Source organism: Micropterus dolomieu, linkage group LG21 (assembly GCF_021292245.1).
Source record: "Micropterus dolomieu isolate WLL.071019.BEF.003 ecotype Adirondacks linkage group LG21, ASM2129224v1, whole genome shotgun sequence".
NCBI classification, from domain to species: Eukaryota; Metazoa; Chordata; class Actinopteri; order Centrarchiformes; family Centrarchidae; genus Micropterus; species Micropterus dolomieu.
In genome coordinates this window covers 13,375,192-13,402,243 of record NC_060170.1, presented here as the reverse complement: position 1 = coordinate 13,402,243, position 27,052 = coordinate 13,375,192, and the positions used below count along the sequence as shown (strand labels likewise).

General features: G+C 40.1%; 2 protein-coding genes and 1 long non-coding RNA gene across 6 annotated transcripts in view; all 3 read left to right on the top strand.

Annotated features, from left to right (window-relative positions):
• The window catches only part of LOC123961018, an 8,419-nt gene extending 6,384 nt beyond the window's left edge, over window positions 1–2,035 (top strand). The window contains exons 2-3 of the long non-coding RNA XR_006822643.1: window positions 1,496–1,528; window positions 1,752–2,035. This is a non-coding gene — a long non-coding RNA (uncharacterized LOC123961018). The remainder of the gene's footprint in view (window positions 1–1,495; window positions 1,529–1,751) is intronic.
• A 10,789-nt stretch (window positions 2,036–12,824) lies between these two features.
• Window positions 12,825–24,500, top strand: malt1 (MALT paracaspase 1). 3 transcript variants are annotated; one of them, XM_046036101.1, is made up of 17 exons: window positions 12,825–13,045; window positions 14,432–14,598; window positions 14,947–15,068; window positions 16,340–16,487; window positions 16,947–17,125; window positions 17,353–17,449; window positions 17,557–17,604; window positions 18,257–18,280; window positions 18,370–18,414; window positions 19,686–19,889; window positions 20,007–20,184; window positions 20,409–20,480; window positions 20,577–20,704; window positions 21,248–21,397; window positions 22,279–22,436; window positions 22,672–22,797; window positions 23,446–24,500. In XM_046036101.1, exons 2-17 carry the CDS (start codon window positions 14,442–14,444, stop codon window positions 23,947–23,949), a joined length of 2,340 nt encoding a protein of 779 aa, XP_045892057.1. In that variant the 5' UTR covers window positions 12,825–13,045; window positions 14,432–14,441; the 3' UTR covers window positions 23,950–24,500. The 3 variants fall into 3 exon arrangements, with proteins under 3 accessions (XP_045892057.1, XP_045892055.1, XP_045892056.1); XM_046036099.1 differs by lacking the exon at window positions 12,825–13,045 and adding an exon at window positions 13,229–13,564; XM_046036100.1 differs by lacking the exons at window positions 12,825–13,045; window positions 17,557–17,604 and adding an exon at window positions 13,231–13,564.
• Window positions 24,501–25,736: 1,236 nt separating this feature from the next.
• The window catches only part of emb (embigin), a 7,436-nt gene continuing 6,120 nt past the window's right edge, over window positions 25,737–27,052 (top strand). Inside the window, exon 1 of one of the 2 annotated variants that reach the window (XM_046035651.1) lies at window positions 25,737–25,949. In XM_046035651.1, the coding sequence (XP_045891607.1) occupies window positions 25,877–25,949 (73 nt within the window). In that variant the 5' untranslated portion in view covers window positions 25,737–25,876. The remainder of the gene's footprint in view (window positions 25,950–27,052) is intronic. The other variant, XM_046035650.1, reaches the window with a different exon arrangement.

Sequence of the window (27,052 nt, the reverse complement as noted above, 5' to 3'; positions counted from 1 at the left end):
GGGGGGGGGGGGGGGGGGGGGGGGGGGGGGGGGGCGTCTTACCCTACTTTATATACAGTCTATGGTCTTACCCCACTCTACCCTATAATAACATATTTTTTAATGACATACAAACCACCAAACCAAAAATGTCCCCAGTTTTCATTTCAGAAATCTGTTCACCTTACTGCATGTCCATTACATTATGGACTACTTTTCCCAGAAAATTGTTGCAATTACAAATGGTTTGCTATAGAGAACCTAATAAGTCACTCGCTTCCGCTTTAGGCCAATGGACCTTATTTTGGAAAAAATACGGTGGTCAACGGCGAGAGACGACTTATTTTTTGATCCTGTGCCCTGAATTACACCATCAATCACCATCACCACATCAATTACCTGAATGTCAATTTAAAAGATAATTTTGTCCGTCAAGAAAGTTGCAGTTTGTCATAAAACAGTAAAGATACATGTCGTTTTGTGTGAAAACCGTTAAATGAACTACATCTCTCGTCTCGCACAACATACGTCACTGACATGTTAGCGCGGTAATGCTAGCTAACGTTATTTGCTTGGTTGCTGCTAACTAGATAACTTAGCTATGTTCCACGCAGAAATGTATCTCACCTGATGTATTTAATCCAACGACTCGCGGTCCTTTCATCACATCATCCTCTTATGTAAGTTCTTTGACGTTAGCTTCAGTAACATTAGCTTCAGTCATTGAGAGAAAAAGTTATGTCACATGCACAACCTTTAGGTTTGTGGACTTTGTAATTATGTATTTTCACTTATACTTCAACAGTTTTACATCACTTTGACTTTTTAGTTGTCTCTTGCCACGTAAATATTTTTTCTGATCCCATGGGTGCCATGGTGGTCCACCAGAAGGGGGGGGTTAGGCTCTCTATTCTCGTGTTTATTTATTTTGTTTGCATTGGAACAACACACAAAAAAAATAAGAGATATTGATACTTTCCACACAGAACTCAAAAAAATGGACTGGACAAAAAAATAACTGAAATCAATTGCCTCCTGTAAACATCAATGAGTTTCTTACACCTCTGTACTGGAATTTTGGACCATTCTTCTTTTGCCAACGGCTCCAGGTCTTTGAGATTTGATGCGTTCCTTCTCCCAACTGCTGTTTTGAGATGTCTCCACAGGTGCTCTATGGGATTTAGATCTGGTCTCCTTGCTGTCTACATCAGAACTCTCCAGTGCTTTGTTCTTAAATCTTCTTTTGCTGTGCTTTTTGAAGTGTGCTTTGGGTCATTGTCCTGTCCTGTAAAACCCATAACCCAGAATTCTTTGGTAGTCTTCAGATTTCATGATGCCATGCACACAGTCAAAACACTCAGTTCCTAAAGCAGCAAAGCGAGCTTAAAATATCACTGAACCTCCACCATGTTTGAATGTAGGTGTTCTTTTCTTTGAAGGCCTCATTTCATTTTCTGAAAACAGAAGAAATATGTGCTTTACCAAACAGCTCTAATTTAGTCTCATCTGTCCACAGGACATTCTCCCAGAAGGATTTTGGCTTCCTCAGGTAAGTTTAGAGTTAGTAGTTTTTAAATTAAGACTGAATTTGAATTAGTTTGAAACTGAATTCCAATAAACTTGAAACTGAATGTAATATTATGAAACTGAAATAATTTACAACTGAAACTGTATTTAACCTTCACTAAAAATTCAACTCTTTATAATAAAGTTTTTAATGCAATTATTCAAGTTGAGCAATTCAAATTCAGATCTAAATTATTCTAATTCAGATACTGACACAAATATCAGCCCAAACTGATGCCCTGATCCAGGTCCAGGAAGAGACCCCCCAGGAGCATGCCCAGACGTTATTGGGAGTGTGTACAGGCACGTGGGGGACATGCACAAAACTGAGTCACAATATGAGTTTCCGTGATGAAAGTCACTTTTTTACTTTGATGTTATTTTGAATCCAGCCCTCAATCGGTTGATAATTTTGGTTTCCATTGACATGTTACATCATTTTGTTCTCAACAAATTTTTACAATGTACAGTAAAGATTTTGAACTTTGAACTATTTTGTTCATCGAGATCTGATGTGTGATTTAATTGTTCCCTTAATTTTTTTGGGCAGTGTATTAAAAACACATCAGTGAGCCAGCACTGTGTTCTGCTGTTCTTTCACTATGTGGACACCGGTGTTGTAGTTTGCCCTGACTCTATCCCACATGCATTGTCCTGTATGAGGGATTGCTCAGTGTTGGACAGTATTATAAATAAATAATAAATAATCTTTATTTGTAGAGCACTTTTCAAAAACAAGTTACAAAGTGCTTTAACAAGTGTAAAGACAATAATACCCAAAAAACAATAATACAGAAACAATACAAGATAAAAGCAAGACAACATTTAAAAGACTAAAATACACGTTTAAGATAAATATAAAATAAGTAAAATAGAATAAAATAAAAGGGATAAAATAAAGTCAGATAAGATCGGGAAAGGCTCTCCTATAAAAGTATGTTTTAAGAAGGGACTTAAAAGAATTTACTGACTCAGCCGACCTGATTTCCTCGGGCAGGCTGTTCCAGAGCCTCGGGGCCCTGACAGCAAACGCTCTGTCCCCTTTAGTTTTCAGTCGAGACTCTGGAACAGACAACAGATCTCTGCCCAAGGATCTCAAGGTACGTGCTGGTTTGTATGGGACTAAAAGGTCAGAAATATAACAAGGTGAGAGGCCATGAAGAGCTTTAAAAGTGATCAATAAAATCAATCAGTCAAGTCACTTCTGAAACTTACTGGGAGCCAGTGTAATGAAGCTAAAATAGGGGTAATGTGGTCATATTTCTTTGTTCTGGTTAAAAGCCAGAACAAAGAGAGATTGTTTCTTTTGGTATTTTCATAGTATCTGTTAACAATAAGAAAAATAAATAATAACACCAGCCTTATCTTTTAGATTTAATTTTGATTAATTGAACCAATTGTATGAAACTTGTTTTATCTACCACTAGTCTTACTTTCCCCCAGCCTAATCAGTTGCTTCAGAATCAACAGAATATTTTAATATATTAATACTGAAGTAAAAATACTGATAAATATGGTGTAAATATATTTGTAATTTTGATTCCTAGATTTTTACACTATTAGATGTAAAGGAACACATTTATTTAAATTTGACCAAACTTTTTCATTTTGTTTAAACTAGAACTACAAAAACACAGAGAGTCAACTACACACACGTACACGTACCAGAGTAGCAAATAATCATCCAATCAAGAAAGGGCCCAAATGTACTGTACGAGTCAGATGCAGAGTACCTTATCTCCTCCAAATAAAGACAGGATGTCAGTGCGCCTCTTCGAAACAAGCGGGGGGAGGTAGATTCCCATTCACTCAAAATAGCCCTTTTAGCTACAACCATACAGAAAAAATAAAACATTAAAGCCCGATGGTTCTCATATGGCAGTCTAGGGAGGTTTTCAGAACAACCCAAAACAATAAGTACACAGTCGATTTGTATGCCTGTAATTATACAGGCAAGTGAATTAAATGTTTTAACTTCAGAGCAAGCCCAGAAAAGATTCTAGCAAGTCTGGTCTTTGAAATGTGACGCATGACCTTTTAACTGTGATCCTCTGCATCCCCTCAACCCAAAGCTCATCAGATATCACAGCACCGCAGATAATGCATGTTTAGAGGCGGGGACTTGAGAGACGTGGTCATATAAAGTGTGTTGGAGGGGTAATGTGTCAAATGGAAGAAAAACTGCTTAACAAACCATCTAACCTGCAGGTAAGAAAAGTAATGATTAGGAGGGAGACCAAATTTAGACTGTAGCTGGCTAAAAGTTTAGTGTTGATCAGACAATAAATAAGCCAAAACAGCATCTATGACAGAAAGAGAGATCTGTTACACCCAGTCCCCCCCCAATCTGCTGGAGGATAATAAAGGCATTTCTAAGAATAAAATAGTTGAGTTTACTTTAGAAAATAAAAAGGCAGACAAGGATGCTTTTTTCTAATTCTTCTGTCTTACTATGTCTCAATTTCAATCCATCTTGGGGGGGAATCAACCCTCCCCTCTGAAGAAGAGATGTACTGCCTCTGTGGTGTTTTTACGGGGTCATTACAATTTCAGGTCTAAAGCCAAAACAACTTTATGGGACGTGTCTTTCAACACATTTGTTTATGCAAGTGTGCAAGTAAATTATAAAAATAATACAATCGCTGTTCTCCATTGTTGTTTTTATAACATATGTCAGCAGCTGCACAGGTGGACAAAACAACAGCATAATGAATGAATAATCTCTCTCGAGCAGGCTTAACCTCCGCTGCTCTCTCTCCCTCTCAGCCAACTTTGAATCTTATGATTACAGAATCAGTTTATTCAAATTGATGATTTTATTTCATTTTTTTTAGGGTGACGACATCATAAAATATTCATTCAAAAACCTCAATAGAAGCTCTAGGAACAGTCCTAAAAATGCAACCTCAAAAATGACCACAGGTGTTAATCAACATCTCTCTGGTTCAATGTCACCAAAATGCAAAACAGTACAAGCTTTGCAAAGGTTGACTTATCTTGCAGGACCGTTGTATTACATGTCATCAAACAGCTATAAATGTCATTGTGTGGAATTCAAAAAATATGACACACTTCCTTCCAGACATTTTTCCCCCGTATCTCTGGATATCCATATAAGGTTTTGACAGCATTGTCATGATCTGATGGACTCTGTGATAATCTGTGTTTATGGGTTTTATACTTCTATTTTTGAGATGGCAGCTGGGGGTAGCTCCTTCCTCTGAGAGAGACTTGTTGCTTTTTACAAAGTTATCTAGTTCATTCTTACTGTCCACAACCTTCTCCCAGTCATTTTGGCCTGGGGTTTGGCTCCTTACATTGAATTTCAGAGCCTAAAGGAATGAAAAGATTTGGCAGAAGCTCATAATTACTGTCAGACACAATTAGTATGTTGTCCACAGTCCTTCCAAGACACCATGAGAGGAAAGTTTGATGATCAGGGCATTAATGACATCTTCAGATCGCCCACTCTGGAAGCGTTAGATTAAATTCAGCACAAGGCTTTGGAAATACAATGCAGATTAAATTACCTAGAGAGGCTGAAAATCAACTCCTCTTATCTCTGGCCATTGAGGGCTTTAAAAACAAATAATACTATTTTAAAATCAATTCTGTATTTTAACGGTAACCAGTGCAAGTGAGACAAGCCCAGAGTTATGTGTTGTCTTTTCTTTGTTCCAGTTAAAAGTCTAGCAGCTGCATTTTGAACCATTTGTAGTCGGTAAAGTATGGAATGGGTCAACCCCATAGACAGGGAATTACAGTAGTCCAGCCGTGAGGTGATAAGCACATGTATAACTGTTTTCAGTTCTCCATGGGATAAAAAAAGTTGATAAAAACTGCCCTTCATGACACTACTGATTTTCTTGTTAAAATTCAAAGAAGTATCCATAAAAACACCTAAATTCTTAACTACATTGTGCAAGTTTGTATTCAGGGGACCAAGTGAATCACTTGAGCTAACGACAGAGCTTTCAGGGCCAAATAGAATTACCTAAGTTTTGTTTTCATTTAGTTCATATCATATCAGTCAGACAGTTTAAGAGGTTCTTCAGAGAGTGAGTGCTGTCAGGTGTAACTGTTATGTAGAACTGTGTATCATCTGCGTAACAATGATACAAAATGTACTTCTCAAAAATAGTACCAAGAGGAAGCATGTATAGTGAAAATAAGAGACGGCCTAAAATCGAGCCTTGAGGGATACCGCATATAATGGCAGCAGGAGAAGATGAACAATTTCCTATTCTAACAGTAAACATTCTTTCTCTCAGGTAGGATGTAAACCATTGGAAGACACTGTGCCCTGTAGACCAACTTTTTCCTCCAGGCATTTTAATAAAATCTCATGGTCAATTGTGTCGAAGGCTGCGCTAAGATCAAGCAGGACTAAAATAGTACTAGAGAGTCGACAGAGAGAAGGATGTTATTTGTTACCTTTAGCAGGGCAGATTCAGTACTATAAAGTGCTCTAAAACCAGATTGGAATTTGTTGCAGATGTTAAATGTGTTCAAGTAGGAGGAGACCTGGAGAAAGACAACTTTTTCTAAAATCTTGGAAATAAATGGTAGCTTGGAGATGGGCCTATAGTTGTTGTGATCACGGGAGTCAAGGCTGGGTTTCTTTAAAAGGGGTTGCGCAATTGTATGTTTAAAACTGGAGGGGACAATGCTCTTGGTTAAGGAACTGTTAATTATCACCAGAATAAGAGGGCAAATAGTGTCGAAGACTTCCTAAAATAGGCGTGATGGAATAATGTCTAAGGGACAGTAGGTTGAATTCATATGCCCACCTCCAGCAGCTGGGAAGATGGCACATTCTGAAACTGCTGGAGGCAGCTGGCTGGATCATTGGTTTCTATGGGGTCTGAGTCTGAGGGTACAATATGAAATCTAAGGTTGTCAATTTTGTCAATAAAAAAGTTCCTAAACTTCTCACAGTTTTCAGTAGGAGCAGAGGTAGCAGCAGCGGCCTGAGTTAGGAAGGAGTTGATAGTTTTGAACAGTATATTCGGTCTATGGGCATTATTGTTACTTAGTTCAGCATAATATTGTACCTTAGCCGACTTAACAGCACTTTGGTAAAGGTTTAAGCAGTCTCTTAGAATTTTGTATGAGACCTGGAGTTTGTCTTTTTTCCATTTGCGTTCTGCCCTTCTACAGTCATGTCTGAATGCCCGAGTGGGATCATTTAGCCATGGGGTACCAACAATGTTTGCCTTGTTTTTTTTTAGTTTTAAAGGTGCTACACATTTCAGAGTGTCAGAGCAGGATGAGGTAAAGAGAGTGACTAGTTCCTCAGTGTCAACGTTCGAAGATACGGCATCTGAGATCTGAGGCAAATAAGTGTGCATGAAGATGTTGGAGAAGTGTGCAGCTGTGGCTGGGCCAATAGATCGGCCAACGAAATGAGGCTGGAAAAGGGTGGGAAGGGGAAATGGTAAAGTGGAATTGAACATAACCATGAGATGGACAGAGACACCAGTAGCAGTAATTTCAAGGTTGGAGACACAAAAACCGCATGATAATACAAGATCAAGTGTAACAGTTGCCACCTCGTCTTAAAGCCAAAGATGGAGCAAAGAGCTTCTGAGTTTCCACTTGCTCTAGGGCTCCTGAGGTAGTGTAAACGGCCTGTTGTTCATACAAGCATAACCAATGTAAAACTAGAGATGCAACAAATAGTTGTTTTCTCTAATGAAGGTTAGTTCAAAAAACACTAGAAAATAGCAAAAAAATGGCCATCACAAATCAAAAGAGCCCAAGGCTTAAATTTCCAACCAATGGTTGAAAATCCAAAGACATTCAGTTTACTGTATTTATGGCAGTTTTGCTCAGAATTTTACATTTAAATTGGCAGAGGGACAAACATTTTGTTTACAAAGCAGATCACAACGTGCAGCCGTCCTCCGATGAAGTTTATCAGGAATTTGTAGTAGTCAATAACATGGGGCAGGCTGCACGCTCCGCTGCTGAGATGCTGCTGAGACGCTTCCAGTGGATGTAGACACCGGGCTATGGACGGATCAAAACCGTGGCGCAGCTATTTGTGAGTTTTTGTCGAGTTTGAAAGAAGTGTGTTTTACAGTGAGCTAACAAGGCAGGTCTTGTTGGGTGAAAGAGAGAAACTTGAAATCAGAAGGTTTACGGTTGTATTTTCTGTTTAATAAGGAAAGGCATTGCTGGCACACACACCTGTGCGACTATGGATGGGAAATTTTTACATAACGCTCAACCCTAACCACAATACCGCAGCTCCATATCAGTTTAATAGAAGGAGGTGTATCTGCATTTTTGACAGTACTGAAAATCATTCCTTCCGGATTTCTAAATACCCTGGCATACCTAATACCATGATACCAACTAATGCCTGCATGACCAAACAAAAGGTGTGAAATTTGATCTGAGACTGCACACAAGTTTTACACCGGGTACAAACCAGTTCTGCCTCATTCTGTTTTCATTTGTACCTCGTGTGTCTGTCATTATTTTTCCATTCTTAACTGAGATTAAGAATGCTGCATGACCAAGAAAACTGCCAATCAAAGTTCTTTAATCCTAGTCAGACACAAAAAACTGCTGAGCTAGGCAGACTAAGCTGTTCTTGATTATTATTATTTTAGAGATTTATTTTCTCTTTGAATGAGGAACTCATTTTGAGTCACAGTTAATCAGTGCCAGAAAATCCTATTTATAGCCCATGTGGTTCAGTGTTGTAAAACAACAATCCATGAAGGGAGGTCACTACTTTTTATAGACATGGTACAGTAAGTAGTAAAGTGCAGAGCCAAACCCAGAGGAATCATGTTCTTCACATTTGTCATCATAACACAGAAAACCCCTAAAAGCAACTTCTTCAATCTGAATCTGTTATTCTGCACTTTGATTTTCTTCCTTGCCTTTATTTAGGTACAGGAGGAATTATGTTGTAGTTCATATCTTTATTTTATTTTACATGTTTTGTTTTTGTTTTACAAATGGGGGCGCATCTGTCTCAAACAGGAAACTTGAACAGGAACCAAAGTCTCTCTCCTGAAGTTTGATTCATTCATCATAGCGCTATATACAGCTAAGGCTGATGGGAATGTCATTAGTTTTGCAGGTATTTGGTTGTAAACTGTTGACTTAATGGTGGCACTCGTTGGTTGAGCACTGTGGATATCTGTACAAAATTTTGTGCCAATTCACTGGATAACTTTGACCTGCTGGTGGCGCCACAAGAGAAGTCAGGGGATCACCAATATCATTAGGATTCAACCTCGTGGCACCATGAATGTCAAAATAGAGAGCCCCTCTCCCTTCCGGTGGACCACCATAGGACCTTACTTTATAAAAAATATGTACAGTAGTCAATGGCAAGAGACAACAAATTTTTTGATCCCGTTTGAATTGTGCTCTGAATTACACATATGATGATGGTCAATTTAAAATATACATTTAAAAGTCAAGAAAGTCACAGTTTGATGTAAAACTGTTGAAGTATAAGTCTGTGAAAATACATAATTACAAAGCTCACAAACCCAAAAGTCGCATATGTGAGGTCGTAACTTTTTCTCTCAATGACTGAAGCTAATGTTAACTGAAGCTAACGTCAAAGAACTTACATAAGAGGATGATGTGATGAAAGGACTGAGAGTTGTTGGATTAAACACATCAGGTGAGATATATTTCTGCGTGGAACATAGCTAAGTTATCTAGTTAGCAGCAACCAAGCAAATAACGTTAGCTAGCATTACCGCGCTAACATGTCAGTGACGTATGTTGTGCGAGACGAGAGATGTAGTTCATTTAACGGTTTTCACACAAAACGACATGATTTTGACAAACATCATATGTGTAATTCAGGGCACAGTTCAAACAGGATCAAAAAACAAGTCTCGCCATTGGCTATCGTATATACTTTTTCGGAAATAAGGTCCCATTGGCCTGAAGCGGAAGTGAGTGACTTATTAGGCTCTCTATTTCAAGGCAATCCACCCAATACTTAGTCTGGACTAAAGTAGTGAACAAATCGACAGACCAGCATTGGAGCCATGTTGCTAGCAGTCATTTCAAACTTGACAAGAATAAAATTCTCCACAGAAACAGTGAATCCTCTTTCTTTTTTTTTTTTTTACATGAAAATGGTCAAAATCACTGAATTTCAGCTATCAGTGAAAGATGGCATTTTGCCCTCAAGCCAGGGTGATTGATGGTCACACAGGTTTACTTGCACAGCAACAAAGATTTGTGCTCAGCAGACTGAACACAAGTGTGTGAATAAAGGAGCTGGTAGTTTTCCATTTGCCTGTCTAACGGGGCCAGATTTAGCCCGTCTGGCCTGAAGCTGCAGTAAAAGGATGGTATGGGGGCATATTGTTACAGTCAACACACAAGTAGGTTTAAGTGTGTCCACATTTGTGGTATTTAACCACAAGTCTTCCCTTCTTATATGTGTGCACCGTGGCTTAGGACAAACGCTTACCTTTTGCCTGGTGCAGCCCTCCCCACTGCAGTCTACACTGACAACAACGACAGCCTCATTTACACCTGCTCTCAGTGTGGATGAGAAATCAGAAACGTAATGTGGCCTAGTGGTTAAGACGCATACAATAAACGATTCCAGCTGGAGACCTTTGTTGTCTGTCATCTCCTCTCTCTCTCCTTCACTATATCCTGTCTGTATCTCTACTGTGACTTGTTAAATAAAGGCAAAATGCCCCAAAGACATTCCTGCAGCCGAGCAGGACTGGCTTCCCTGGTGGAGACATGCCTGGCGACACGTTTTTGTGTGTTTTGAGTGAACCTGCCCTTTAAATATTGTGTTGTTTTTGGCCAAAGACAAGCCTTTCAACTAAAACTTATCGTTGCACTTTACAGCTGCAGACAGCAACAAGAGCAGCGCCATCTCTCCTCATCCTGACAGTGTCATGCTTTGTACCCTGAAACACAAAATGACGTCACCACCATGTGGCATGTTTTGTTTTGACCTAAAACAAGAAGATATGAAGGGAAAACAACAAGCACAACCAAAAAGTGTTTGTACATATTTAATATATATATATTAATATATAATATGGGAGAATTAACATGGAAATGATCATTTCACTGACAGTAACACATACACCTTTCCATCAGATAAGTGATAGAATCACTCAAAAAGTATGTGAGGGTTAAAAGTTAACAAAAAAAGATCAAAGGTGATGAACAGTATTGGTGTTGCAGGTATCAGAAAGGAACTGCATGTACCAGAATTAGCCAGATAAATTGATTATGCTGTACAGTATCAATAATACAGGTGATATTGTGGTGAAAGTTTAAACCAAACCGTACATTTTCAGCTTGGTCATAAATGATTGATTGCTTGGGATAAATACATCACCACATGTTGTTGTTTTTTTTAACTCATCTGACTCACTAGTGTTGCTCTGTGAAATAACCCTGACAATTCAAATGCACTTCTGTATTGCTGCGAGCTCATCTTAATTTCATATCCAGAATCAAGACTAAACTGAACCCAAACAAACACAACTGCAAGGACAATAAAACATTAGAAAGTGAAACAAAAAACACAAATGGTCAGTGCATCTCTGGTGTTCACACAGTCCTTAGGTTAGGACACGTGTAGACTAAATGAACTACATTTACCTAGCATTGACATGTAAATATGGTTCAGTGGTTCAGTGGTTAACACTGTTGCCTCCCAACAAGAAGGCTGTGGGTTCAAATCCTCGTTGCACCAACTGGATTAATTGGTGTCTCCACACAGTCCTTAGGTTTGAACATGAGTGGCTGTTTGTCTATGTGTGGCCCTGGAGCTGAGATTTTACATAACCATAGATGACCTGCTCACACCTGGAAAATGGGGGGAAATGTAGTCCTGAAGGAGGGGAGGGGTTTGACTGCCTTCCTCACAGGAGAGCCAGTGAGTGCAGAAGGTGCGTCTTGTTTAACCCCGCCAAGATCGATAGAAACCTCGATAATGCTAGTTGGTTAATGCAGTGATATATTCTGATATGTTTTATTTGCATATTATAAACGGAATGTCACTCCTCTCATACTAAAGCCTCTTCTGCAAGACGAAACACGAGGAGATAACGGTTATTGACATCTAGTTAGCATTAATAAGCTAACAGTCAAACCCGTGGTTTATGGCGTATCTAAATTAACCCAGCAGCTAGTTACTGAAAATGCACATAACAACAACTACCTTACTAAACTGGATTATGGTTTAACTATTCAACTTTGCAAAGTCCCTCCGGCTACGTCCGCAAATTGTTATTCCAGCCATACCTAGCTAGCTAATATTTAGCAACGGTTAGCCCTGCTAGATTAGCTATTATTTTTTATTATGCTGCGTTCCAGACAACTCGGAACTCTAAAGTACAATAGAGCGCCACTCAAAACCACCGTACGTTGTAAATGGTAAACCATCAACTAAAAGGCAAAGTGAAGTATATTTACCTGTATTTAATTAAAAAATGCATGCTGTCTTTTTCTCGATTGCTTGAACACATTTCCTGAAATTATGCCTCTTTTTCTTGAAACTCTAAACACATATCCACAACTTCTCACCTAATTCCCCAAACATCCTATTTTCAGGTCATAATAAAGCTTTCCACTCAAAACCATTCAATCTTAATGAAAAACCAAACTTTGCTTTCAGACATAACACACAGGCACTCAAAAACACACACACACACACACAAACACAAACACAAATATACAACGCAGTTTTACACACTGGTGGGACAAATTCAAAACAATACTACTAAAACTGGTTATTAATATGTTGCTTGTGGTTCTCCCCCTCAAAAACCTTTTCACATGATGACCACAACAAAAGAAATAACACATGTAAACATTTGCTCATTTTTTATTCCTTAGTGTGCTGTACAGTATGTCACACCAAACAACAAATTATTCTGCCCCAGCATCCTGTCTTTGGTCTGGGACAGGCCAGAGATTCTTGTTCTCCACCTCCTCCTCCGCCCTATTCCTCTTCTGCCTCCTCCTACTCCTCATCTCATCATTTACTCCTATCCCATCTCCTCCTCCATCTCCTAACATTCCTCTTCCTTCACCTCTTCCTCTGCTCCATACTGCTCTTCCTCCTCCTCCTCCTCTTCCTCTATGGTGTCCTCTACCTCTTCCTTCACCTCTTCCTCCGCTCCATACTGCTCTTCCTCCTCCTCCTCCTCTTCCTCCTCCTCCTCTATGGTGTCCTCTACCTCTTCTGTAATTGATGTTGAATTATGTCGCCAATGGTTTGGTAGCTGGTTACGGTAAACAATCTCTGAAATCAGCTTTTGAAATGGCTTTTTAATTAACATCAAGGGTAGGCTACTGTACACTTGGCAAAGAAACACCAGTTTTTCACGGTTTTTGTTTGTTTTTTCTCCTTACAGTCTGGCGTCGTGAACCCGGAATGCTTGGAGGTCGGAATGTTGGAAATTTCAACTTAGAAATTCCGACCTCCAATTTTGACGGGAAGGCACCATTAGCCAGAGACAACTGACAACAGGTAGCCTACTTAATGGAAAGTGAAAATTTATACCTACCATCATTCCCCATAGGTCATGTCACTCATCTGACATGTGTATAAATACTGAAAGGAGGTATAAAAAGGTGTTGGCAAAATTTTACGACTTACATTTTAGCCAACCTGCAAAAGAACGTACAGCGCCTTATCTTGACGTACACACAATCTTTGGCAAAAGCGGCCCGCAGCTGCGTGCGCGGAAATCCGTGACAATGTAGTCAGTAGAGGTGTTTTTTTCAACTTCTTCCAGGAAGTGGACTTTTTGTCTTATAGTGAATTGTTGTCAAGTGTAGCACCAGAGTCTCCAGTCGGAGAGAAACGCGTTTATGGTAAACCTTTCTTGCTGGCTGCCATGTCTGAATCTTTGGAGCGGTCCACAAATATCAGCCTGTTTAGAGAGCCGGTTGTGAAGAAGCTCTGTGAGGTGTTGGACAAGTCCAGCAATAAAGGATGGCGAAAACTTGGAGACATAGTCAGCAGTGACAGACGGTTTAAAGTCAGGTAAGCTGAAACGCAAACGGGATGTAAACTATATAAAATCACTGTAATGTTTTAAAACAATCCTAAAATCGGTATATGACACCCAAAACTATAGGTAACGTCCGTCTATTTAATGTATTTTAGAATTACAGTCCCAAGTAGTTTAGTTGTGTGCGTCAAGAAGACAGTGTTTTGCACTGTATGGCAAGAACATTACGCTAATGCCTGTTTCACATGTGAAGGAGTATTTTATAATACAGGACGATGAGATAACATAATAGATATGAAGGACATTGTAATGTTGAAGAATGTAAACCTACTGTAAACAAATGCTTATCTAGAGCAGTGACTGTACTTGAACCCCAATGGGTAGCCCAGTTACCAGACTGGACAAGACAATCCTCCGTTTTCCACCAACTTGAGTCAGTTGTAAGTTGACTATTTTCGATAAGAAAAGCAACAAAAAGCTAAAAGTAAAGATAGCCTACAGTAAATGGGTGAAACAACCAGTTTGTGTCGCTCCAAATGGTAGTAGTAAAAATGTAAACTTGGCCAAAGCTACTAAAAAATGCCCTTGAACAATACCATAAAGCCATCCAATCTATAAAAGGGGTATGATAATGGGGTACATCTGACAAAAATGTTTGGGAACCCCTGATCTAGAGGGTCTAAAAACGCAGCTGAATTAGTTATTTAATAGATACAATGAACGTAATAAATATATTTTCCACTACAGTCTTCACTCCCCGGTTCCCTGGCTCTTCACTTTGTGTTCTTTATTGAGAGCTGCTGACAACCTGAGTGAAATTCCTCATATTTGTCAACACAATCGATTGATTCTGATGTCTGAAATATGATGTGCTGTCAATTTCTTGCACCGTTCTGCAGCTCAAACGACATGGAGATGTGCTCTCTGAAGGTGCTGGAGCTGGAGGGCAGCCCGAGCCGCATGCTGCTGAGGCTGATGGGAGAGCGAGGCTGCACCACGGGTCACCTGATTGACTACCTCCACACTCTGGGCAACTCAGAGGCCCTGCAGTGCCTGAAACCATCAGGTACACTCAAACCGCCTCTGAGCCTGTATACTATGTTGTTAAGTATCCAGACAAGGTTGAGCTTTGTTCTGTGTGTTGTATTTATGGCGTAAAGGGGATTAATGACTTTATGGTGTTTGGATGACACTTCCAGTACAGTACATTGCCAGGCCAGATTTCAGCCAGTGACACTACAAGCTTGTCTTTGCAAGCAGGGTTCAGTTAGTTTTTGAAATTGGAAACATGTCAGCTTTACACAGAAACTGTCTCATCTTTGCTACAGTTATGTAACCCATCTAAAATCTGTTCATTAATTAAATGTGTGTGCCAACGTTTGAATTCAAAGTGAAAGTCCCCTTATATGTACAGCCTTGCAGATCCTCATTCAGCCTCAGTCGGTGGCTCTTGTAGCTGGCCACAATCTGCGCCTCAGCTGCCACGCGGTGGGCAAGTCTCCAGTACAGTACCAGTGGTTCAAGACCAAGGAAGAGGTGCGATCACACACATGCTACCTTCCCTTTCCTTTGTGATAAACCTCTTGGTTGTGTTTATGCTTATGTTTTGCATTGTTTCCTCTGTTCTTCATACTTTTGTCCTTTTGTTTCTATGTCAGTCCATAAGGTTGACGTGAAACTGATACACCCTGTGCAAACATTTCAGACATTCAGTTTGTCCACGTCAGAGGCCTCAGAAAGGAACTTAAATACAAAAAGCAATATAGTCTTTCAGCTTTCCATGATGTTTACGCTGCATTTACAAGCTGTGTAAAATTAATATTAAATGTACTCGTCAGTAGTTGGTTAGCAGATTTTAATTTTGCAAAACATGTCATATATCTTCCCGTCCTACGATAGAGGAGCCGGGTGTCCAAAAAGACACTTAACTTACATAAAAGCGCAGAATACTCACATTACAACCTTTTAAATGTGCTACGTTTTATGTAAATGTTGGTCCCCTGAAAATGAACTGGACACTGTTCCCCTTTCCACTTACATATTAAACCAGTTTCCTTTGGAGCTGGCCATCCACAATTTTAAAAGGGAAAGTTACATACCATGAAACTTACACTAATAGCTGCCTACCCCGTTTACTGGCCTGGTGTGGGAACACATTTTGACAAATAATCGCAGGTCTCCAGTAAATGCCTGGTCTGGTTTTTATAGAAGTCCTTTGGTTGTATAAAACCTCTTAAACCCTCTTTAGCAGCTTCTAGCAGCTTCTAAGCTGCTAAAGAGGGTGACTTTGTATCCACTAAGCTGCTTAGTGCATACAAATTTTAATGTTTAAACATATGATCAGTATGGACATGCTACACATCGTTGGATCAGTTAGATTCCCCACAATTCAATCATTCAGTTCATCGAACAGAAACAGCAAGCCTGTCCCAAATATAGGCAGGGTGAATTCAGTGATTTTAGCCAATAAAAGCCCTATTAATCAAAGTTTTACGGTATGTAGTAATTACAGTATGTGAACCCTTTAGATATACCTGGATTTCTGCATAAATTGGTCATAAATTGTGACCTGATCTTCATTTCAGCCACAATAACAGTCAAACACAGTCTGCTTAAACTAATACCACACAAACAATTTTATGTTTTCATGTTTTTATTGAACACACCGTGTAAACGTGAAACAGGGTATGAAGTGGGGCTAAGGAGATGAGATTTCAGTCTGCTAATGGGGACTGCTGTTTCTCTTGGGCTGGAAGGATATTACACCTTGTGTATTGTTAAATGGATTCACATTTTCACCCCCTAAGGTGCCAAACAACTCATCTCCAGACCTGGTTATAAGTCCAGTCCATCTGAAGGATGCCGGCTTTTACATCTGCAGGGTCAACTGTGGAGATACTTTTGAATTCAGCCAGTGGGCTCAGGTGGACGTCCTGAATGTTGCTGTGTCTTGCGGTAAGATGCTGCAGTCCCACTTGCGGTTTTGTTGTGTTGTGTGCTGGACAGGAAACATTTCTGAAAAGTGACTTCTGTTGGAATTGAATCCCTAACTCGAGCACTTTCCCCAAAAATAGTCAGAATGTTTTATCTGGATGTAGTTGTCTAGTGACGGGCAAGAGCAACCCCCCTCCCCTGATTCCAACACGGGTCTACAGTTTACTAAACATGCAACTTTTAAATGTACTTAACATACTGGTTTTATTGTAACGTGTCTTTAAGTGTCCTGAAAAGCGCTATAGAAATAAAATGTATTATTATTTTATTTACTTTTTATTATTATTATTAACTGACCCCAACGCCAAAGAGCCAGGCTCGTTGGTATGGCAGTCCAAGTGCATTTTAAACAGAAGGGACGGTACTCTGTCACAAGTTGATAATGTACTAATGATGTCTCCTCCCCCCCCCAATCACCAGGGCAGAGTTATCATTCATTAGAAGGTCGGCTGAAGTTGGTGATCCAACCTCAGTCCCAGCGGCTACATGTTGGGGAAAACCTGCAGCTGGAGTGTGGAGCCATGGGACGGCCGATCCCCAGATACCAATGGCACAGAAATGGAGTCCCAATCCCCAACGCCTCAAAGAGGAAACTTTTGGTGAGGAGTGGTTGTTGGAGAGGATTTATAATCCTGGCGCTGTAACAACAATTAGACTTTTTACTTCTTGTTTGGAAACAATTTTCTCGAACACGCGGACTGGTGTTTTGTAGGTTTGGTTTGAGTTTACCGTTTGAAGTTCACTAAATTGTTACCACTGTTCACTAATTTTCCATCCTATGTTTTTTACGGGCTAAGGCTTAATAAAAAATGTCTGCGCATTTCAGATTCCTCATGTGATGCAGGATCAGCACGGCAGGTACCGCTGTGAGATCAGCAGCAGCACTGAGAGAATGTGGACCAATGAAGTTGACATTGTGATAGGTATGTCACACTTGAGTGTATTTTTTGACACTGCATTTACAGTCCAGTAAAACCAGCTCTGTTGTCATAATGTCTGAGTGATGATTTGCTCTGTTCTCGGCTGAAAGCACCAAGGATATGTGTCCAGATATCAGAGGCAATGGAGTGCTCTGAAGGTAGAGTTGAAGGGACTGGTGCATGGTGTATCTAATGGGAATAGAGTGACAATTAGTAGGCGTTTGCTGCATCCAAATGTTAAACATAAATTGAATAATCCACATCAATGGACTAATGTCATTACTTTCAACTAATTGTGGCTGGATGGCTATATTCTGTATTTGTCTTATTGTCAACAAATCCCATGAATCAATGTGGGCCAATGTGTAAACCATCCTTCGTCCCCAACAAATGCTCAAATTGCTCCTGTTTGAGTAATGTTTTCTTAAAACTACAGTGACCAGCCAGGCCTTTCTCAAAAATGAAACCATATATTAGTGACCTGAATATTAATGTCTTCAGTAGACACCAGAGCACGTGAGGCTGCCAGAGACGGGATAGGGAAGTGAGACAGAATTGAGAGGTGGACTAATGCTTTTCATGGGATTTGTTGTTGACAATAAGAAAACCGTAGAGTAACTCTAACCTTACTCTCAAATTTAATTGTGATTAGTTGATTTGATTGCATGAAAAGTAGATTTCTCTTCTTCTGTAAGGCTTACCTTCCTTTGACTAATCATCTTTACCTGAATCAAAAGAACATTTTTCTAACACCGACGTAAAAATGCTCAGCTTATCTGTTAGTAAAGTATTTGTATTTTTGATTCCTAGATGACGTTTACGCCATTGGAGGAGGTAAGATTAATCATACTCATCACGTATCTATACACGCCTATTGAACACGTTTTCCTACACTTGCTGTGATCCTCTGTTGTGTGTTTTAGGTTCCAGTGAATTTTTTCTAAACAGTATTCCAGAACAACTTTATGGTAAGTTTATTTTGACACATTTCTTAATGAAAACTGTAGTGAATTATTAAAATATGTTTTTATAACTTTACTTACTGTAGTGATTAATATGGCTGAGGCACAGTTTCTCTATATGTCCCCTCTGTAACCGTGTGTCTGATTAGGATCTTTGTCCTGATCTACCGTCAGTTCCCTTTTCAACATGAACACCAAAATTAAGATGTGAAACTTGTAACAGATTATGTCCGTAGCCGCACCGAGACGGAATAACACCACACAGTTTAATCAGCTTTTCTAATCAATGACACAGAGTGTCAGTATATGTTGCAGGGCTGGTGTATTACATGGAAGCAAATGTCATTGTGTTTTGTGTTCACCACAATATAACCCACTTCCTTCCTCTCTGCATTTCATTGTTATTTAAATTTTTATTGCCACTGCCTGAATAACTGGCGTATCCGTTAAAAACGTTGTGAATTTATGTAAAGTTCAGTTCTTTACAGATCTTTATTGACGTTAAGGTGGAATTTTTTTTGTTGTTTTGTCCTGTTCAACAGATAAAGTACAGCTTAAAGAGTAAGATCAAGAGTAAAAGCCAACCAAAAAAACACAGCAAAAGACAACAAATCCACATTAAATTGAAATAGATCAATGTGGCGGGCAAGTTAAACAAACGACACGAACGTAAATCCTCACCAACACTGACTGGTTAGAAATGAGTGTAGTTGAGTTTCACTACCTGCTGCAACAAAAACAAACTCAGTACAGTCAGTTAATAAGTATCCTCATCAAAAATGTGTTCTTAATGTGTTAATGTAAAAATGTTATTTGTTAATATATATTTATTGAATTCTCTAACTTAAAAGTAGTGGCCTCAAATATCCCGTATTTGTATGGCTGTAGTTTCTGTTAATTTGTTCACCTCCTGTACTTGTAGTTCAGCCAGCGAACAGGCTTTAGCAGGGAAAATCCAGAAAATCTGAGCTAACTAGTTGTTGTTGTTTTTTTTTTTTTAACAATACTTGTATTTTCTATTTTATATATGTATTCTATGTTGGAGAAAACTTCAAAATATACAGTGCACTCATTTGGACCATTGTATAAAAGCCCAAATATTAAGAAAGCACATTCATCACTTGATTTTGTAAACTTTCCAGAAAACAGGACTTTACCACTATCGCAATACACCATGGAAACAATAAATGTCACTGATGCAAATTGTCCTGTACGAGTTGTCCTCCCTCCCGTAGTTTAACAGTATAGTTTTCTCCCTCTCCCATGTCCCCTCCCAGCAACTGACAAAGTGGCCCTGCTGATCGGCAACCTGTCTTACCAGAACCACCCGCAGCTCAAAGCTCCCATGGTGGACGTGTACGACCTCACCAACCTCCTGCGGCAGCTAAACTTCCAGGTGGTTTCACTGCTGGACCTCACAGAGTCAGAGATGAGAAACGCTGTTGATGAGTTCCTGTTGCTGCTTCACAAGGGAGTGTATGGTTCGTTGGGATTTTACAAACCCGTGGGTGGCTATGGATGTGGTAGTAGATCCGGAAATACTCACATTACATGACTTATGTTTCAAGAAGAACTGAAGTACACACTTCCCTCTGTAGGTCTGCTGTACTACGCTGGTCATGGGTACGAGAACTACGGCAATAGTTTCATGGTGCCGGTTGACGCCCCAAACCCGTACCGCTCAGCCAACTGTTTGTGTGTGCAGAGCATCCTCAAGCTGATGCAGGAGAAGGAGACGGGCCTCAATGTTTTCCTGCTGGACATGTGCAGGAAGCGGTGAGTCCTGGACGCTGTGGGTCATTCCTTTCAGTCTTATCACATGTAACTGAGATTGACCGAACGTTCCCCCCGTTGGTCTTATGTTATACACATAGATTGTTTTTGTGTGTGATTCCATGGCAGGACCCTTAAGGATTTATTTTCCCTTCATCATTGAGCTGTTTGTGATTTATCGCCTGGGTTTGCATGTTAAAAGGTTTATAGATTTATTAATTTTCCAGGAACATTCATGATGAGAGCACTCCAAACATTGTCTTGAGGGTTACGGCCAACATTGTCTTTGGATACGCTACGTAAGTTTAAAACATCTGTTATCATTCAAAACTACATTTCCACACTCTCTGTTTTACAAGAATATAAAATGTTACATTCTTTGTTTGGCTGTTCAGGTGCCAAGACGCCGAGGCCTTCGAGCTGAGCTCCAGTGGCTTCACCAACGGTGTGTTTGTCAAGTTTTTGAAGAAACGACTGCTAGACGATGAGAAGATCACCGTGGTGCTCGACAGAGTCGCAGAGGGTGAGAGAGGAACATAAACATGATATATGAAAACATCACATATACTGTAGCCCTGCAAGAAGTATATAGCTAGAAAAATATAGTTATCAGAAATATCATATATGCAAAGGAAAGATTATTTACTGTAGTCTTGACTTTCTGTAATCACCTTGTCCATCAATAAGACCAGTTTGCAGTATTTGATTATAAAATATGACTGTTTATGGTTTCTGTATTTCCCACAGGATGTATATTTGTATGTGTATTTTTTTTTTCCAATAGAAAAGTATTAAAGTTAATTTTAAATTAGCTTGCTTTGTATTATTAATGTCAATTGTATCAGCTTTCTTGTGGGACAATGGAGTTTCCCTTTCAGTGGATGGTTAATGATCCTTTATGACTTGAGGTTTCTGTAAAATGCCCTTACCATTAAACAACGTTTAGGAGACACACAAGAAATGTCTTGAACATTAGCTCCTAGTGGGCAAATTAATTGTACTTAAAATAAAAGTGTTACAGTCGAGACAGGCTGACATGTGATGGATGAATGTTTTTGGTGTTCAGACATGGGTCAGTTTGATGCTACGAAGGGGAAGCAGGCTCTGGAGATCCGCAGTAGTCTGTCAGAGAGGAGAGCTCTGACTGATCCTATTCTGCCCGGCGACAGCGCTGATCTCGCTCACGCTCACAGCCGCCAATGGGCGAAGGCTCACGGTGAGTTTAAAACGCGATTTCTCGACTTCATTTTAAAAACATTTGTTTATCTACCTGCTCTATCGCTGCACTAGGAAGCCCCCGTTTGCTTATGGCGGCTCAGTGCTGGACGCTCAGTCAAATGTTGACTCTGGTTAATGGTGCTGAAGCACACAGTACTCACTCACAATACACACACTTGTTTAGCTTCCCAAGACAACTACAGAGTTGTTGGAAACAAGCACAGAACAGCGAGAATCACCTGATGACCTTATCACCTCTTCCTCTTACGTCCGCTAATAAATATTTGCTTATGGAAAGCAGAAGCCACTAGGTCTTGCAGCGAGGAAACTTGTGACCCCATAAAGGTAAAGATTTTTAGAAGCCAGTATTTCATTAGAAGATTTTGATAATAGTCAGAAAAAACATGTATTTGTGTATCAGAAATATATATTGTCCTTTCTTATCTTGTGAAACCGCAGATTTATCTTGGGATCCCTTTGGGGATCCCGACCTCAGGTTGCGAATCTCTGCTGTATAAGACTTTTCCGCACTTTTTGTGGTGATTTTCTATAATAACAATGACGTTTATTAGTCATTTCAAACTAATCATTTAAGACAGACTATTCTATTCCATTCTATTCAGTCACAAGCTTCTGGATAACTGGCAAAATGCTGAAATTAAACGCACAAAGTGGATGTGTCTTATGATAAATCAATAAATATTCACACACTATTACAAAAAATTTATTAGTGAACAGATTGGTCAAATGGGCATTTTTAAAAAAATGTTTAAATATGGCATAACATGAGGACTTGGGAGTGGAGCGTGAAAACCAGGTGCAGCTGTTGAAGTCAGTCCAGTATATAGCACTTGAAATGTCTGGTTATTTTCATTCCAGAGCTTCCTGAAAGTATGTGTCTCAACTTTGACTGCGGGGCTCAGATCAAGTTGGGCTTTGCTGCGGAGTTTTCCAATGTGCTCGTGATTTACACTCACATCGTGAAGAAGCCCGAGGACATGTCCCTCTGCCAGGCCCACGTCACAGACTTCTCACAGGTCAGTATGTTGTCATGAACTCTGGTTATTTTATTTTTTTTCTATCTTACCGGTCTAACAGGACCTCTGTAGGGAAATTAGATAATTAAATCAGAATTTAATTAGAATTCACTTTTGCACTTCAGACTTGAGGCCCCAACAGACTTATTGCAATTCCACCCAAGATTAATTTGAGGGTGGGTGAGTACGTATGTGCATACTGTACACTGCCACCTGCTTCTTTTCCTTACTGCAGGACCTCGACGTGGATCCTAAAGAGATGAACAGAGAGACTCCGGAGGAGACAGGGATCTACTTTCTGTCCAGCAGCCTGCCGCAGCACTGTCTTTACACCAGAGTCAGCTCGCTGCAGAAGCTCAGGGTAAAGACTCAACATGACTTTGTCACAAGACATCATAGTATAAAATACTGTGTGAAAACCCAGCCTCCTTAAACCAAAACAACTGTGTTTATACTCTTCTTCCCAAAAAGTTCTGAAAGTTTTTGTTATGTGCCTTAAGGTTTTTTTTATTATCCTATTAAGGAAGCATGTCGTCTCGTGATTACATAACAAAGCTAAGAGACTGCACAGAATGCTAATGGTGACGTTTAGCAGGTATACTGTTAACCATGTTTACCTTAGCTTAGCATGTTAGCATGCACTATTTAGCATCAACCACAAAGTGCAGCTGATGCTGATGGGCGCTGCTGTTGGTGTATAAAGGAAATGTTTGACCTGCTGGTGGCACTGGACAAAAGATCAGAAGGATTCGCGCTCTGACATAATGACTGTCCATGCAAAATATTTCTTCAATATTTTGTTCAGATGTTTTAGTCATGCTAGAGCATGTTTTTTGCTCTAGCATGACTTTTTATTTATGTTCACTCATAGAATACCTGTTATTCTGTGATCATATGTCCATCCTAGAAAGTATTTGGTTAAATTTAAGTCATTTAGCGATTCTGGCCTTTAGAAATGACAAGGGATCCTGTTATGTTGCTTAATACTTCTATTTCTTGCATGCAACAGGAGGAACTGGTCTTCACCGTGTGCCTCCAGGGCACCTTCACAGCCATGGACGACGATCCTGTCCACTGGACCAAAAGCATCAATATTGGCAAGCCGCTGATCGCCCGACTGGACCTGCACCGGGCCATGCGGCGAAATAGCTGCCTGAAGACGTGTCTGATGCCTCACAGCCCATCCCACAGCCCCTGTCACAGCCCCTGTCACAGCCCTGGCCCTGAACACCGCCTCCACCTCCATCACGGGGCGCACCAGGCCCAGGACTACAGCCGACTGTCACCACAACATCACTACCTGGACGTCTACGAGCATCTTCAGGGTGCAGTGGGAGGCTGTGGGGATTCGTACTACGAAAACCTCAGCCAGTCTCGCTATGAACCTGCGTACGACTCAGCCGGTGGGCTTTCAAGCTCACCGGGCAGGCTCAGCATCCCTATAGAGGCCAGTGACGACATCACCGAGCTTCAGACTGTGTTCATCAACAGTCTGCAGCTTCAGCAGCAGTGAAACGGCTGGTGGATGTCATCGATATTTGTGTCTCATGGTGTATCGGGATTACTGCTGCTCTTTCTGTTACATGTTGTGACCACATATGTTTTTTTTTTTTTTATAATATTCTTCAAGTTATAAGCATTATTTTCCTCAACAAGCTGTACACTGACGTTTTGTTCTTGAGTTTTGGTAATACATTTTTACAACAATGAAAAAGTGTAAACTGTCATATTTGTACCACAAGGCCGTTTTGATTCTCTTACTTTTGCCAAACACAAAAGCAAAGATACTGGATGGTAATTGTCAAGATCAGACATGTCACAGTCCTTGTGTAAACTTACCTCTCACAAAGGTTGGTTTAACAGTACAAGCCAAATGTGCACAAACTAAAGGGGCATTACGATAAAGAAGATAGAGGATTAAGCAATCTGCATATAAGGCCTTGCCTGCCCTCATTGCAAGAACATAATTGGAAACCTTTGCATAATCCCTCCATATGTAACTAGTATAGAAGAAGAAAACAAAGAAGAGCTCCCTCTGCTGTTAATAAACATCTAAGGCAGCCAGCAGACATTTTATTTCCACAAAGCTATTACTCTTTGTTTTTTCTGTCTTCTAGCTGTCCCCCACAGGATGGCAGTAAATTTGGACTTAGTTTTCCTCCAGCAGCTGCTTCTGCTACTCCCCTCCCACCTCTCTGGCCTGCATTATCCAATGTCATCAGCTTCTCTTATATCCTTGTTGTTTATTAGTCTCCCTCCGCTCCTCAGTGAAACTTTCCACTTTTCTGCTGGGATTTAAGGCACTCTTTGCTTTATTTTCCTTTTGGATTGACCTGATCGTAAGAACGCACAGACTGAGGGCTGCCGCAGTCCCGCTGTATTATTTCTACATGTGACAATGTGGCACGTGCAGAATTAATCTCCTTACACAAGAAGCCATCAGTCCTGTGCTGGGATGGACGCACACAGTGACAGTATGAGCTGAAAATTAGGTCAACAGTTCAACCCCTTCTTTGCTTTTACAATATGTCTTCATCAGGGTAAGACTTGTTTGTAAGAGGAACAACTTATTAAGAAACAGTTGAGAAAGGGGATGAAAAGGAACTTTACACACAACTGTGAAAACATAATGGAATTTAGTAACAAAATAATGTGGAAAGGACGGAGAATGGTACCAAACCAATATGGACACAGTCTGGTGAAGAAATTGATTACAAATATCCCTAATCCAAGGAGTGTGTGCGATGTAGCGAGAGCTATGTGTGCCCGTGTGCATCCATGATGCCATACATGACTGCGTTTATCTCTGTTATTATAGATATTGCTCACAGGGGTTTTGTTTCTGGGGGTGGATAGAGCGGCTACTCAAGAAGAACCACTCTTAACTGAGTTACTCAAGTAGATGTAGAAGTTAAAGATTGAAAAGTGGCTCTTTGGAAATCTACTCTGTAATTTATGAGTACATTATCTGATAATCTATAACAGAATTCCTTGTTTTAGAATATGCTCAAAAAATTACGATTGTATGAAAAATCGATAGTTTCCTCTCCAGGATGTTTTCATGAGGGCAAGCAGGTCATGTGACCTTCAACATAACAGTGGCACCTTGCAGAAGTCTCCGCAGCAGCAACATAATAGCACTCAGATCAGGACAGATGATAATATATGTATCACACACTGAGCGACATTTAGCTTCAAAGAACAGGAGTGTTTATTTCAGCATGTTCTGTTCCCTGCAGCACAGCATCGAGCTAAGAACCCAGTCTGACTGAATAATGGATGGAGTCAGCCACCCACAGACTGCAGGGTGATATCATGGCTGCGTCACTTGTGCAGCTGAAGGAGGAGGGGTGGGCTGGTTTATACGATGCAGCAGGCAGAGACAGGAGAGAGAACGAGTGAGGAACCTGCCCACGGAGAGGACAGAGAGGAAAATAATCATGTCAGCCACCTGGAAGCAGCTCTTCTTTCAGATCCAGCTGCTTCTTGTCTTCTGCAGACACATCAATACAAGTAAATGGCTCTTTGAGTTTAATTTTGAATGTGTGTGGTTGTGTTAAAACCTTGCTCTGTCTTCTCTTTTCCTCACTAAATGACCTGCAACCTTGTGTGAGGTGTAAAATGTCATAGGATTTCCACATTATTTTCCTTTTTAATGCCCCCCAAAAGTATTCTTGTCAGGGTGAAAAAGACTAAGCAATTGCATCATCACGGGACACCGAAACTCTACATAAAAAAAACCCCCAAGAGCAGTTACTTATGTAAGCATTGCCAGTGCCAGTGTGTAGAAGAAAAAGAGATTCTGATTTAAAAGGCTTTTTTAAATAGTAACTGTTATGAGGGATATCAAAATGATTATCATTCAGGCAAACTGATCATTCAGTTTAATGCATTATGTTTTATGCTTGCTATCCATTTACAGTCACCTCTGGATGTACCCAGTTATCTTTGATGTAATATCTCGAGTAGTTTTTGTCTTTAGGGAATTAAAAAAAACATGATTTCAGTGTTAACAGGTTAATCTCCAGAGGCTTAAGGAAACAAATAGCTGTATTTATTTCACTGCAAATTTGAATACATTTCTACGTTTCTACTTGAGATATTTTTGTATGTATTTATTTTAGTTGTTTGTTTTAGCTTGTCTGTGTTTCATCTTCATTGCTGTGCTCAACAATGACCTTGAGCTACATCTGTTTGTATAAAAGGAGCAGTGTGAAGATCAATCAATCAATCATCAATACATATCAAGTATCAACAAAGCAAACCCCCTTGTGCAACCTAATAATCACTTTGCAACACCCAGGTAACCACCCAGAGGGTGAAACGTCTTAAAGAAGTCCAGTTGTCTTTGACACCCTAGTTATCGCAATAAAACCCCTGACAACCACCTAGTCATTTCCTACCACCAACTTATCCAACGAAGGTTAAAATCAAGGGCAACTGGACTTGGTTGAAGATACTGGAAGACGTTTCGTCCCTCATCCAAAGGACTTCTTCAGTTCTGAAGAATTGATTGATTTTAACCTTCGTTGGATAACTATGACCTGGATGACTGAGAATCTTCATAGACTACCACCAACTTAGAAACACCCAAGAACACAACTTCCTTAGTACAC